The sequence below is a fragment of the Nematostella vectensis genome, chromosome 5 (assembly GCF_932526225.1).
Source record: "Nematostella vectensis chromosome 5, jaNemVect1.1, whole genome shotgun sequence".
In the NCBI taxonomy this organism is placed as follows: domain Eukaryota; kingdom Metazoa; phylum Cnidaria; class Anthozoa; order Actiniaria; family Edwardsiidae; genus Nematostella; species Nematostella vectensis.
Genome location: NC_064038.1, coordinates 1,556,933 through 1,571,622, shown reverse-complemented (window position 1 = coordinate 1,571,622; position 14,690 = coordinate 1,556,933). Strand labels below are relative to the sequence as shown.

At 37.6% G+C, this 14,690-nt stretch overlaps 1 protein-coding gene across 1 annotated transcript; it reads right to left on the bottom strand.

Moving 5' to 3' along the window:
• Positions 1–287: 287 nt before the first annotated feature.
• LOC5504342 (probable C-mannosyltransferase DPY19L1) lies at positions 288–14,524 on the bottom strand. Its single transcript, XM_048727633.1, has 24 exons — positions 14,243–14,524; positions 14,147–14,171; positions 13,920–14,007; positions 13,098–13,235; positions 12,469–12,589; positions 12,111–12,204; positions 11,496–11,553; positions 11,236–11,327; positions 11,034–11,106; positions 10,931–10,957; positions 10,678–10,755; positions 10,390–10,442; positions 9,968–10,001; positions 9,826–9,882; positions 9,083–9,163; positions 6,287–6,388; positions 6,054–6,125; positions 5,631–5,753; positions 3,773–3,892; positions 3,287–3,388; positions 3,138–3,210; positions 2,810–2,909; positions 2,099–2,224; positions 288–558 (listed from the first exon to the last, which is right to left on the bottom strand). Exons 1-24 carry the CDS (start codon positions 14,418–14,420, stop codon positions 399–401), a joined length of 2,175 nt encoding a protein of 724 aa, XP_048583590.1. The 5' UTR covers positions 14,421–14,524; the 3' UTR covers positions 288–398.
• Between the last annotated feature and the right edge of the window lie 166 nt (positions 14,525–14,690).

Genomic DNA, 14,690 nt, shown 5'->3' with positions numbered 1-14,690 from the left:
TGTCTTGTGGGTGGTCTAATTTTGTTTGAGGGTACTAGGATACCAAGCATGGAGTATTGCGTTTGGCATTTTGGGGGTTCAATCATTCAACCCTGTTAGAAAGTAAGGAGGACTTTTCTGTAAACTTCTTGGAAGGATGGTGAAACCTGGGTTTTAAAATTCAGGGTCGGTATTTTTGAGTAGAGATTTTAGGCTCAGTCACCCCCTCCCCTCCCCTCCCTTTCCCGTCATGTTCATAGCTGAGCACACCCCTCTTCCGTAGACGTTGATAGCTGAACAAGTTTGAACAAGTTTTTTCATTTTAATTTAAAACACCATATAAGGATCCCTGTGGAATTACATTAGGGAAGGAACCCTACGAGTGAATGATATATGATCTGTATTCTGTGTGCTCTGCCTTAACTGCGCTCCCTGTGTAGCTTGTAGATGCTGTATTTCTTGTTTTTAAAGACTTTGACGAAAGGCTTTGAGTCGACCTCCAGTTGGCTGCAGCACATGGAGCGATGGCGATTCTTTTCATCTTCCAGGTCCCACATATCCGACATTCCGCATCCGGGCCTAAACAGGACAGAGATGCGGATCATTTAGAAAGAGACAGGACAGAAATGTTGATCATTTAGAAAAGACAGGACAGAGATGCGGATCATTTAGAAAGAGACAGGACAGAAATGTAGATCATTTAGAAAAGACAGGACAAAGATGTAGATCATTTAGAAAAGACAGGACAGAGATGCGGATCATTTAGAAAGAGACAGGACAGAAATGTGGATCATTTAGAAAAGACAGGACAGAGATGTAGATCATTTAGAAAGAGACAGGACAGAAATGTGGATCATTTAGAAAAGACAGGACAGAGATGTAGATCATTTAGAAAGAGACAGGACAGAAATGTGGATCATTTAGAAAAGACAGGACAGAGATGTAGATCATTTAGAAAGAGACAGGACAGAAAGTAGATAATTTAGAAAGAGACAAGTAAGAAATGTGGATCATTTAGAAAAGACAGGACAGAGATGTAGATAATTTAGAAAGAGACAAGTCAGAAATGTGGATCATTTAGAAAGAGACAAGTCAGAGATGTGGATCATTTAGAAAGAGACAAGTCAGAGATGTAGATCATTTAGAAAAGACAGGACAGAGATGTAGATAATTTAGAAAGAGACAAGTCAGAAATGTAGATCATTTAGAAAGAGACAAGTCAGAAATGTAGATCATTTAGAAAGAGACAAGTCAGAAATGTAGATCATTTAGAAAGAGAAAGGACAGAGATGTGGATCATTTAGAAAAGACAGGACAGAGATGTGGATCATTTAGAAAGAGACAGGACAGAGATGTGGATCATTTAGAAAGAGACAGGACAGAGATGTGGATCATTTAGAAAGAGACAGGACAGAGATGTGGATCATTTAGAAAAGACAGGACAGAGACGTAGATAATTTAGAAAGAGACAGGACAGAAATGTGGATCATTTAGAAAGAAACAAGTCAGAAATGTGGATCATTTAGAAAGAGACAAGTCAGAAATGTGGATCATTTAGAAAGAGACAAGTCAGAAATGTGGATCATTTAGAAAGAGACAAGTCAGAAATGTGGATCATTTAGAAAGAGACAAGTCAGAAATGTGGATCATTTAGAAAGAGACAAGTCAGAAATGTGGATCATTTAGAAAGAGACAAGTCAGAAATGTGGATCATTTAGAAAGAAACAAGTCAGAAATGTGGATCATTTAGAAAGAGACAAGTCAGAAATGTGGATCATTTAGAAAGAGACAAGTCAGAAATGTGGATCATTTAGAAAGAGACAAGTCAGAAATGTGGATCATTTAGAAAGAGACAAGTCAGAGATGTGGATCATTTAGAAAGAGACAAGTCAGAAATGTGGATCATTTAGAAAGAGACAAGTCAGAAATGTGGATCATTTAGAAAGAGACAAGTCAGAGATGTAGATCATTTAGAAAAGACAGGACAGAGACGTCATAACTACTAACAACCACAGGACCCAAAAGACACCTTGGACTAGGCTGGAGTTTTGGTAAAGCTATCATCCAATCTTTTATAAACGACAACAACGACGACTTCAAAGAAAGGCAAATTACTTACTTAGGCCTTCCCAAGCACCATTGCGCGTCGATAATTACGTGGGTAACCCCCATGGAATCGAGGGTATTCCAGACCACGTGAGGAGGCTTGCGGCTGAAGATCTGGTATACCTTGTGAGTTCTTTCCCTGGTAATGGATGGTAAAGCAAATTTAAGGACTCGCTGAATCCGACTTGCGAGACATCGTTTTTTTAAAAACATCATTATTAATAGATGAATTTACACTTTAACAATAGAAGAGAGCAGCTTTTATTGTAGGATGAATTGTAATTGTGATCGATTCAAGCGGGTTTACTTCCGCAGACCGAAGATCATTGTAAACTGCAGTAAAAATTTAGTAAAACGCTAACAAGAATATTACTTTACCATTTAACTGCGTTAAAGTGAACGAAACGCTTGCTTCGCAGGCTTGCTTATTTGTAATACAGAATCCGACTTTAAACGAGTATGTGCGCAATATCGTCACCTTTATTTTGAGATTATACACGAAACAGTGACGATAAACAGCAATCTTTATTATTGCGTTTCTAAAAATCTGCAGAAGGTTATTCAATTACATTTCCCAGATAAAGAGGACCCTTATTTGAAAGAAGGGAATTTTATAATGTTTTATCGCTCGCTAGTTCGCGAGTTTTAATGTTTTGAGGTAGGCTTCAGTGGCAGACAAGTCAAAAGTATAGACAAATATTTTCCATCGTGCGCATGGGCATACCTTATTCCGACGTCTTCATAATGAGGATGGTTCACAACAGCCCTCCCGGTCGACAGCTTGACGGTTGCCATGGTGGGCATAGCGCCAGCAAACACAGCATCTATTAAAACAGTCACAATGAGAAGGCTCGCTCACATAAGGATGACGTCATTTAAGGAGGCTCGGTTACACAGTTATACGACGGCCGTTAGACCGCCAACTAATGAGAAAGCGCCGAAAAGCACCGGACGTCAAAAACCAGAGCACTGTGAGAATATTCACCAAAAGACACATGTTTAATAGCAGATACAGATAGATAGGGAAAGTCGGGCTCGATTTTATCATTCACCTTTTTGCGTTCTTGTTGTGATAAACTCCACTAACTCTTCCATTTCTGGGTTATTGTACTCCCCTGTTGTGTTCTGCAAACATAACATCAAGGTTATTGTAGGATATACTAAAAAAGACTCATTATCACTTTATTAACGAATTGCATACAAACTGTGTCTTGAGGTTTGAGAATCCCTGCACCGACATCATAGCTATAAGAGCGATGACAATAGCTTGATGACGTCGACGGTCGCCAAGAAAACTAAAGAACTGTAAAGGAATTATATATGAGATAAATATCAACCTAATGATGATGATGATGATGATAATGATAACGGTGGCGGTGATAATGATGATGATGATTATAAGGATGGTGGCGATGAAGATGATAATGATGGCGACGAAGGTGTTGAAAATGATGAAAACGGCAAGGAAATGTCTATGACTACGATAATTAGGAGTAATACACTTATTTCGTACTTTGCATAACTTGAACACGCATTGGAACAACATATTTCATTTTTTTTTCAAATTCGAATGCAAACCGCCTGATAATTGTGCGTGTTCGCCACGCTTTTTCACGGTTTACCCAGAGCATGGGAAATTGGTGAGGACGCCAGAGACTTGGGTGACAGACGAGAAGGTTTACTTTACCTGTCTAGAGGCGACAAGAGAAGCGAGGACGCACAGCGCAGGCGTGCCAAACAGCTTTAGCCGCATGATGATCACGGCCATTAGCACAAACGCCATCGCTTGCAGAACGTGGTACACATACTAGCAAACAGCTTTGAATCAGCATCTTATATGATCTAGTAAGTGGTACACATACTAGCAAACAGCTTTGAATCAGCATCTTATATAATCTAGTAAGTGGTACACATACTAGCAAAACACAAAAAGCTTTGAATGAGCTACATGGAACACATACTAGCAAACACGAAAAGGTTTGAATCAGCATCTTATTTAATCTAGTACGTGGAATACATACTAGCAAACAGCTTTGAATCAGCATCTTATATAATCTAGTACGTGGAACACATACTAGCAAACAGCTTTGAATCAGCATCTTATATAATCTAGTACGTGGAACACATACTAGCAAACACGAAAAGGTTTGAATCAGCATCTTATATAATCTAGTACGTGGAACACATACTAGCAAACACGAAAAGCTTTGAATCAGCATGTTGTATAATCTAGTACGTGGTACACATACTAGCAAACACGAAAAGCTTTGAATCAGCATGTTATATAATCTAGTACGTGGAACACATACTAGCAAACACGAAAAGCTTTGAATCAGCATCTTATATAATCTAGTACGTGGTACACATACTAGCAAACACGAAAAGCTTTGAATCAGCATCTTTTATAATCTAGTACGTGGTACACATACTAACAAACACGACAAGTTTACAATCAGCATCTTATATAATCTAGTACGTGGAACACATACTAACAAACACGACAAGTTTACAATCAGCATCTTATATAATCTAGTACGTGGAACACATACTAACAAACACGACAAGTTTACAATCAGCATCTTATATAATCTAGCATGTGGTACACATACTAACAAACACGACAAGTTTACAATCAGCATCTTATATAATCTAGCATGTGGTACACATACTAGCAAACACGAAAAGGTTTGAATCAGCATCTTATATAATCTAGTACGTGGAACACATACTAGCAAACACGAAAAGCTTTGAATCAGCATCTTATATAATCTAGTACGTGGAACACATACTAACAAACACGACAAGTTTACAATCAGCATCTTTTATAATCTAGCATGTGGTACACATACTAACAAACAGGACAAGTTTTGAATCAGAGCATCATATAATCAGCACGTGGTACACATACTATCAAACAGGACAAGTTTACAATCAGTATCTTGAATAATCTATTGAGATCAGTATATTATATCATCTATTACGTGGAACAAAAACAAGGAAGAACTTGAATCAGTATCTTAAATAATCTAGCACGTGGGTAGGCATTGCTTAAAAAAAGTTTGTCAGTGCAAACGGTGAATGGCAAATAGAATAGAGGAGTTCTAAAACAAACTGCTGCTTGCGGGTATCAGTTATATTTTTAAAGAGTCGAGATGAGTAAAGCAGTTGTACGATTGATCCGCATTCTCAAGGAGTCTTTGGTTACATTGTAGTAAGTCATTTGACCATATGACCATTGACCATATGAAAGAGTTTTATTCCGCCTTCCCCGTTAGCAGAAACCTTTGTACTTTGTACTTTGCTGGGCTCGTGTTCGCGAGGTATATTTCACAAAGAAGAGTGGCTTCTGCCATGAGTTTCAAAGCAACTCAATGCTGATACCTAAGCTAATAATATAATCCTCTTGTGCCAAAAAAAAGCATTTTGAAGGAAACTTATCTTAACCTGGGCATAAGTTCATCAACTATAGTCTTATCATCTTTTGCACATTACATACTAATATAAACCTGTTCTTCCTGGATTACCGGATTCCTGTGTCACCTCACCTCGGCGTGGGGCCTGGGGTTGGCTTCTTGTCCTTCAGCTCCCTCATCATGCTCGTCGGCGCTATCTGATTTCACCTGAGACTTTTTTCCTCGCACCAAGTACTCCCACTCGCTAGCCCCGACCTGAGACGCCAACAGTACAAATGAGCCATGGTCAGACGTACCCTTGTTATTGTTTTCATTTAATGTTTGAAGACAAGCAAAAGTGGAAAAAATTCGAAATAACCATCTAAACACAAAGCATTATATTTCATTTACTAAATTCATCCAAAAAGTACCGCAATAGCTTCTCCAATATAACTGATGGTAACGGATGCTTATTCTCATTTAACGTTTGAAGACAAACTAGTTGCATTACTTGATTAATTATTTCAGAGAAACCTTGAAATTATGTCGATGCAAACGGACTTCTCAATCTCATACCTTGGCAATGACAGCTGAAGCAGCCACGATGGCAGATGGAAGAAGCAGAGTCTTAGTGAGTTTGACGGGCGCCTGCCAATAAGATCATGAGATGAGCGACAGCTGAATAACTCTGACTCGAAAGAGTGGCATTTATTGAGGGTAGTTAATTGCTTGTCAAAACAGATTCATGTGTGGTAGAAAATAGCATGTGAAGCACTGGTCTCTGTAGAGAAAATACTTTCTATTCTCACCTCCTGGTCCAAGAAGTCGAATTCTGGTGCACATGTGTAGAGCAATGTGTGGAAGTCACGGTAGCTTGTAAACTTTGACTTGAGAATGTTAGCAATGTGTGCCTGTCATACAAGACAGAAACGTGACATCACAAGAAGATGATTGACATCGCAAGATGATTGACATCACAAGAACATGAGTGACATCACAAGAGGATGAGTGACATCATAAGAACATGGGTGACATCACAAGAAGATGAATGACATCACAAGAATATGAGAGACATCACAAGAGGATTATTGACATCATAAGAACATGGGTGACATCACAAGAGGATGAGTGACATCACAAGAAGATGAATGACATCACAAGAAGATGAATGACATCACAAGAAGATGAGTGACATCACAAGAGGATGAATGACATCGCAAGAAGATGAATGACATCACAAGAAGATGAGACATCACAAGAAGATGATTGACATCGCAAGATGATTGACATCACAAGAAGATGATTGACATCACAAGAGGATGATTGACATCATAAGAACATGAGTGACATCACAAGAGGATGATTGACATCATAAGAACATGAGTGACATCACAAGAGGATGAGTGACATCACAAGAAGATGAGTGACATCACAAGAAGATGAGTGACACCACAAGAGGATGAGTGACATCACAAGAAGATGAATGACATCACAAGAAGATGAGAGACATCACACAAGGATGAGTGACATCACAAGAACGTGAATGACATCACAAGAGGATGAGTGACATCACTAGATGATAAGTGACATCACAATAAGATGAGAGACATCACAAGAGGACGAGTGACATCACAAAAAGATGAGTGACATCACAAGAAGATGAGAGACATCACACGAGGATGAGTGACATCACAAGAGGATGAGTGACATCACAAGAAGATGAGTGACATCATAAGAAGATGACTGACATCACAAGATGAATGACTTCACAAGAGGATGAGTGACATCACAATAGGATGAGTGACATCACGAGAAGATGAGTGACATCACAAGAACATGAGTGACATCACAAAAGGATGAATGACATCACAAGAAGATGAGTGATATCACAAGAAGATGAGTGACATCACAAGAAGATAAGACATCACAAGAAGATGAATGACATCACAAAAAGATGAGAGACATCACAAGAAGATGAGTGACATCTCAAGAAGATGACTGACATCACAAGATGAATGACTTCACAAGAGGATGAGTGACATCACAAGAGGATGAGTGACATCACAAGAGGATAATTGACATCACGAGAAGATGAGTGACATCACAAGAACATGAGTGACATCACAAGAGGATGAATGACATCACAAGAAGATGAGTGACATCACAAGAGGATGAGTGACATCACGAGAAGATGACTAACATCACAAGATGAATGACTTCACAAGAGGATGAGTGACATCACAAGAGGATGAGTGACATCACAAGAGGATAAGTGACATCACAAGAAGATAAGACATCACAAGAAGATGAATGACATCACAAAAAGATGAGAGACATCACAAGAAGATGACTGACATCACAAGATGAATGACTTCACAAGAGGATGAGTGACATCACAAGAGGATGAGTGACATCACAAGAGGATGAGTGACATCACGAGAAGATGAGTGACATCACAAGAACATGAGTGACATCACAAGAGGATGAATGACATCACAAGAAGATGAGTGATATCACAAGAAGATGAGTGACATCACAAGAAGATAAGACATCACAAGAAGATGAATGACATCACAAAAAGATGAGAGACATCACAAGAAGATGAGTGACATCTCAAGAAGATGACTGACATCACAAGAAGATGACTGACATCACAAGATGAATGACTTCACAAGAGGATGAGTGACATCACAAGAGGATGAGTGACATCACGAGAAGATGAGTGACATCACAAGAACATGAGTGACATCACAAGAGGATGAGTGACATCACAAGAAGATGAGTGATATCACAAGAAGATGAGTGACATCACAAGAAGATAAGACATCACAAGAAGATGAATGAAATCACAAAAAGATGAGAGACATCACAAGAAGATGAGTGACATCTCAAGAAGATGACTGACATCACAAGAAGATGACTGACATCACAAGATGAATGACTTCACAAGAGGATGAGTGACATCACACGAGGATGAGTGGCATCACAAGAAGATGTCCGACATCACAAGAAGATGAGTGACATCACAAGATGAATGACTTCACAAGAGGATGAGTGACATCACAAGAGGATGAGTGACATCACAAGAAGATGAGTGACATCACAAGAAGATGACTGACATCACAAGATGAATGACTTCACAAGAGGATGAGTGACATCACAAGAGGATGAGTGACATCACAAGAGGATGAGTGACATCACAAGAAGATGAGTGACATCACAAGAGGATGAGTGACATCACAAGAAGATGAGTGACATCACAAGATGAATGACTTCACAAGAAGATGAGTGACATCACAAGAGGATGAGTGACATCACAAGAGGATGAGTGACATCACAAGAAGATGAGTGACATCACAAGATGAATGACTTCACAAGAAGATGAGTGACATCACAAGAAGATGAGTGACATCACAAGAAGATGAGTGACATCACAAGAAGATGTAGGACATATCAAAAGATAAGTGACATCACAAAGAGATTTGAGTATAAATTGTGTGACATCACTAGAAGCTGGTGTGACATCACATAAAAGATGTATTGCCACAGTAAGTGAGTTTCTTCTTACATATTATGTGCTGTACCGATTACGGCAAGACACTTACATCATCAGCAATGGACAACACCTTGGCAACAGCCACCTTAATACCCAAAGTACCGGCAGCAAATCCAAGTCCTTGAGTAGCCTAAAGAGGAAATAGCGATGAAGCATATTAACAGCCAATGTGGAAAGTTGTGAGTGACAAATTGTCAAACTCACAAAAAGGCAGGGAAAGTTTTATTGCAGTGGCTACATGCACGACAGTTGGGAAAGGTTCTCAATGGACTAAATGCCCAACAATTTTCAGTTAGTAAATTGTCAGCCTAGTAATTTCAAATTATCCTATATTTGTTTAGAAAGGGCAAGCATGAAAGCTTGCTGAATTGAGCTTTGCTGTCGGAATTAAAAGTTTTTGTTTTTCCTTGCTTGAATAGACCATAAAATCGCTATTTTAGTGACAATGCTATCTGCTACAATAACACAGTTGGAAAAGGTGTTAATATTGCATTCAACTCCAACAAAAAAGTTCTTTAATGGATTTAGCAATCCCGGATAGTGCAAAAGTCTATTCATTTTTATTTTTTTATTTTTTTTTGGGGGGGGGGGGAGGTGGGGAGACGTATAGAGAAATTATCACAAAATTGGCTAGCGGGCTACCACAGGATACCAGTTCAATGACCACAATAACTGAGTCGCATAGTTATACTGTATAATATACCATTTCTCTATACCTATGGGAGCTTTTAGTCCATTTAGGACCTTTCCAGACTGTTGGGCATATAGCCACTGCGTAGTTTTATTGCTCACCCAAATGAGTAATTGATAAGGTAGTTTATGTATATAACTTTCTGCTTTTGCAACAACCTAGGAATAAAATTGGTAGAATAGATTTAATGGCAATAAGTTTTACAATACTGTATTACAAATAAAAAGTGTCATTGTTACATACCAGAGCAGAAATGACCGCAGACATAAAGAATGAGCTAGAAAAGAATAATAATTAATAATAATAACAATAATAATAATAACAATAATAATAATAATAATAATAATAATAATAATAATAATAATAATAATAATAATAATAATAATAATAATAATAATAATAATAATAATAATAATAATAATAATAATAGTAGTAGTAGTAGTAGTGGCAGTGGCAGTGGTAGTAATAACTTAATTCACTCGATAAATCGCAAAAAATTAAAAAATAGAGATAAAAATCTGCGCATAATTCTAAAACAATAAAAACATTTATTTACACATATATGTATATTAAGTTCCTATTATTATGTTCCATTAACCTCCAACATGTATTAACTGGGAATCAATTACAAACTTAAAATCAGCTTTTTATTGAGTAGATTTTACCTGAGAAGCATAGAGTTACCAAACTGAACAGCAAAGTTAAGCAAGTGTGCCACCTGGAAAGAAGAATAAATTCTTTATGTTGTGCTGAACTGCAAAGGGCAGTATTGTGGCAAATTACAATAAATGGGTTATTGATTAATTATTCGTAAGATCAAGATAAGTCTAAAGTAATTTGCTTGTATTGGGAAATGTGTTTTATAGTGTAGGATCTTCATTATACAATTGTCATTTTCCATTTGCACTGACAAGGTCTTTTAAACAATAAAGAGGAGTATAATGTATTCTCACCAGTAGTCCATAGAGAATTTTGCAAAACTTGTCAGCAGTTATGAAGTGCATGATGTACACAACAAACAGGGCGCAAGTCTGAAAATGGAACAAAACGAGCAGAACAACATACTATTTTAAAGAGATCGGATACTGGCTCAACAAAGATAAATGCTACTTTTTTTTACTTCGCCTAGGACACAGTTTCCTGAATCCATGTATTACATATTCGAATATTTAGGAGATGGTAAAAAGGGATCAATAATGTCCATACCTGTGTCAGCAGTGCAAATTGAGCAAACTGAGAAAAGAAAATTAAAGGGAAAATCAGTTGAAGGCTATCATTTAGGACATTAAGATAAAAAAATGAGTCTGACCTGCCATGGAATCATAAAGAGAGCTGTTGTCATGGAGACAAGTGTGATGTGCCGCCATGTAACCTTGACAGATCTGTTAAGACATACAAACAATATCACTGCAAAAATATATATATATATTCTTAATTGAATTATACCAAACACAAGAAAAAAGCTCCAGTAAGTTGTATTTTAGCCGTCTTTATTCCTGTATAATACAAACCTTAAAGTGAACGTTACCACAAGAAGTTGAGCGACAAGATATGGGTAGGAGAAGCTTTCCCTGAGAGGAGGGGTCCACATTACTCGTGTGGCCTGCAAAAAATTAAAAAATGCAGAAAAAAGGAAGTCACAAAGAAAAGAAAGTAAAGATATAAATTTTATAGCTCGTCTATTTTTACTTGAGTCACATGCAATTTACCACAACCCATAACTATTCATATAATATTCCCCAATAAAATGAATAAAAATGCCTCAACTCACCTCTCCATGATTGAAGAAGTAACACAGAGTCCCTAAGACACCTCCCAGAATGCTACCACTGAGACGCAGAAACAAATATGAGTATTATCTAGACAGGTGGAATTAAATGAAAAGGTGGATTCAAAAGACATACTGTATTTCTATTGAAAAACAATTTTTTGTAGTTATAACAAATGTGTGCAGACCTTAGAATGCCATTATTAATACTTTAGGCATTAAGACCTAGATGTGACTTTCTTGAGGGTAAATTTCAAGTATAGAAAACTTTGAAGATTGTGATTGTGGAAAAAATTAATGCATTTTTTCATACTCTAGCAATGGAATGAAACAAATTCCCAAGATTGAACCTGAGTCCTCTGGCTAATAGAAAAAAGCCCAGGCCGCAAACAGTGTTAAAAAAATTATTTTGAGCCCTGACAAAGCTAGTGCACCACTTTCTAAGAGAGCAAAATACAGGCGCATACACACACTTGGCGGCCAAAAAGTGGGTCATTTCTTATTAAGGAATCTCCAAATCATATGATTTTTCCTTATGAAACCTATGACTGCACATCCCCCCCTCAACCAATCCTGGGAATGCACCTGAAATATATAGTCTGATCACCTGATACTTACCTGAGATAGAAACATAAGATGAAGAAGCAAGCCATCATTAAGCCAGTCAGAAAAAAAATGGAATAGACATAGAAAAATGACAGTTCTCCCAGACCTGTAGAAAGAGTACCTTTTAGAGAAGACTTGATTTCATGTGATCATGTGTAAGGGAGTTTAATAAATAGATTGAAATATCTGATTCAGGGAAAAAGGGGGGAAGCCTCTGTCAATCCTTGTATTTGCTGGAGGGGGGGGGGGGCAGATGTCATTTTTTTCTATATGTCCTTTGGGGGGGAGGGGGGCTCATTGGCAGTGGGAGGAGTGCTTCCCCCATCACCACCACGCTACCTATGTCTCTAAGGAGGATTTTTTTACCAACCTTCACAGCTCTGCACAGGAGGAAGCCCATATCCCCTATTCACTGTGTAGCATGTCTTGGTTTGGTATTCAAACTTGCTTGCTAGCCACTCAAAGATACGGAATTTCCCTGCCAATATTACCTGAAAAACAAACCTTGTCACTAGTGTCCCCTTGTTAACGGTCATTAAAGCATTGGCAAAGTTGAGTGAATGGCCTCTTTTACAGTCTTATTACCATTGGGTTAAGGTTAAATACCTCAGGGTACAAGATAAATAGCTCAGATAAATCTGGTTTAATACCATAGGATTAAGGTTAAATACCTCAGGGTACAGGATAAATACTTCAGATAAATCTGGTTTAATAGCATAGGGTTAAGGTTAAATACCTCAGGGTACAGGATAAATACCACAGGTACATCTGGTTTAATACCATGGGGTTAAGCTTAAATACCTCAGGGTACAGGATAAATACCACAGGTACATCTGGTTTAATACTATGAGGTTAAAAAGTTTTAATACCTCAGGGTACAGGATAAATTCCACATATACATCTGGTTTAATACCATGGGGTTAAGCTTAAATACCTCAGGGTACAGGATAAATACCACAGGTACATCTGGATTAATACCATGGGGTTAAGGTTAAATACCTCAGGGTACAGGTTAAATCTCTTTAGTGTATTGACAGTGTCTGGGTACTCTGTAACATTGCAGTTCATCACGGCATGGAGTCCATCTAAAAATGTTGGTGCCTCAACCATAGTCTTGTAGTAAGAGTAGTACAATCCCTGTAGTCGAATAAACAAAGCATTTTCTTATATATTAATAATTTTCTTATATAGAAAATTGCCTTTGCCCCTCAAGGCTGTGACTATAGCCTGGAGAGGCAGAGGAGACAGGAGACAAGAATGAAAAAGACATCTGCTCTCCTAGCAAATACAAGTTTATTGAGATGTATCCTCCCTTATCCCCTACAGCTTCATTTTTACGCGAGTGTGCATTTTCGTTTTTGCGTTTCCCATGCATGATTTTTTTTTTGAATTTGTGGTAACTGTAAACTGGTGTGATTGCTCCTTTAAAAAACCTGTGTTTCTGCCAAGTAGTACCAGAATACGATCTAGACTGTAATATAAAAATATCAAAACAAATAAAAGATAAAATCATAATATAACAGAACATGAGACATATATATGCAGTTTATCAATTCAGTATCATGCAATCCTTTGTATTTCTTATTGCATTACTATTAGTTTTGATATATAAAAGAAATTTAATAATCTTACAAAACAACACGCTCACAAAAAATGATAATAAAATACCCCATTCAATTGTTATGCTATCAAAGATGTAATTAAGGATGGGATAAGTGACAACAAAACGCCACAGAAAGACTAATAGCCCTGATTTAACTTCCCATCAATTGAGTCATTTATACGCTAAGAGTATATTTACACAATGGTTAAATTACACACCATTTCAGTTCGGAAGGAAAGCTCTCTTTCCAGGGCAGAGAGATGAGAAAAGAAACGCTCATTTTCAAACATCCTCGATACATGCCAGCTGTAAAAAAAAATAATTTTAGGTACATTTTGTTATTGTTAGCGTTTGAAACTGTTTAAATCTCCAGCAAAGAAGAAAGTAAATAAAGGCTTCCCAAAGCTCACAGTCTCCCACATGGTATGAAAATGGGTTTCCTTACCTATTTAAAAACCCAAACGTACAGGCTAAAAGAGAGAAGAGTTCATTAGCAAGGATCTATTAAAGGCACGATAATTGCGATAGACTCATTACAAACCTAAGATCACCACCGTTACGGCATAACCCAATCCGTGCTTCCTCCAAACGAGAAATCGTTCACTTTTCCCCTTTTCGTTGTCTTTCGCGTCTTTAAATTTCACCTTTTTCGCCGGATGTTGTGATGTGGGGCTATGATTTGGGCTTGAGGGGCTAGGCTTCTTTTTCTTAGTGGTCATTTTTGTTTGATCAAAGCTTCGATAATAAAATAAAAATGTAACAGAAGAACAGGCGGCGCGCAAACCTTATTGTTCTTATCAGTCTGAGTCCGCAGATTGGCTCAGCGGAGTTGTCCTCCTTTTCATATGCGAATTAGCGAACTAGAAAATCAAAATAAATAAAAAAAGTATTAGAAGCAGAATAGTATCAAAATATCCGGAAGTGAGAATGAAAAAAAAAATAAAATTAATTGCTTTTTTTGTTAGAAGATAATTTTTCTAAACAACTTT

Excerpts from the sequence above, each read along its gene's own strand:
- LOC5504342 (XM_048727633.1), bottom strand. The coding sequence starts at position 14,420 with ATGACCACTAAGAAAAAGAAGCCTAGCCCCTCAAGCCCAAATCATAGC. Across the intron at positions 11,107-11,235 it reads GTGGTAACGTTCACTTTAAG|ATCTGTCAAGGTTACATGGC; the intron begins GTTTGTATTATA and ends ATGTCTTAACAG. Across the intron at positions 6,126-6,286 it reads TCGACTTCTTGGACCAGGAG|GCGCCCGTCAAACTCACTAA; the intron begins GTGAGAATAGAA and ends TCTTATTGGCAG.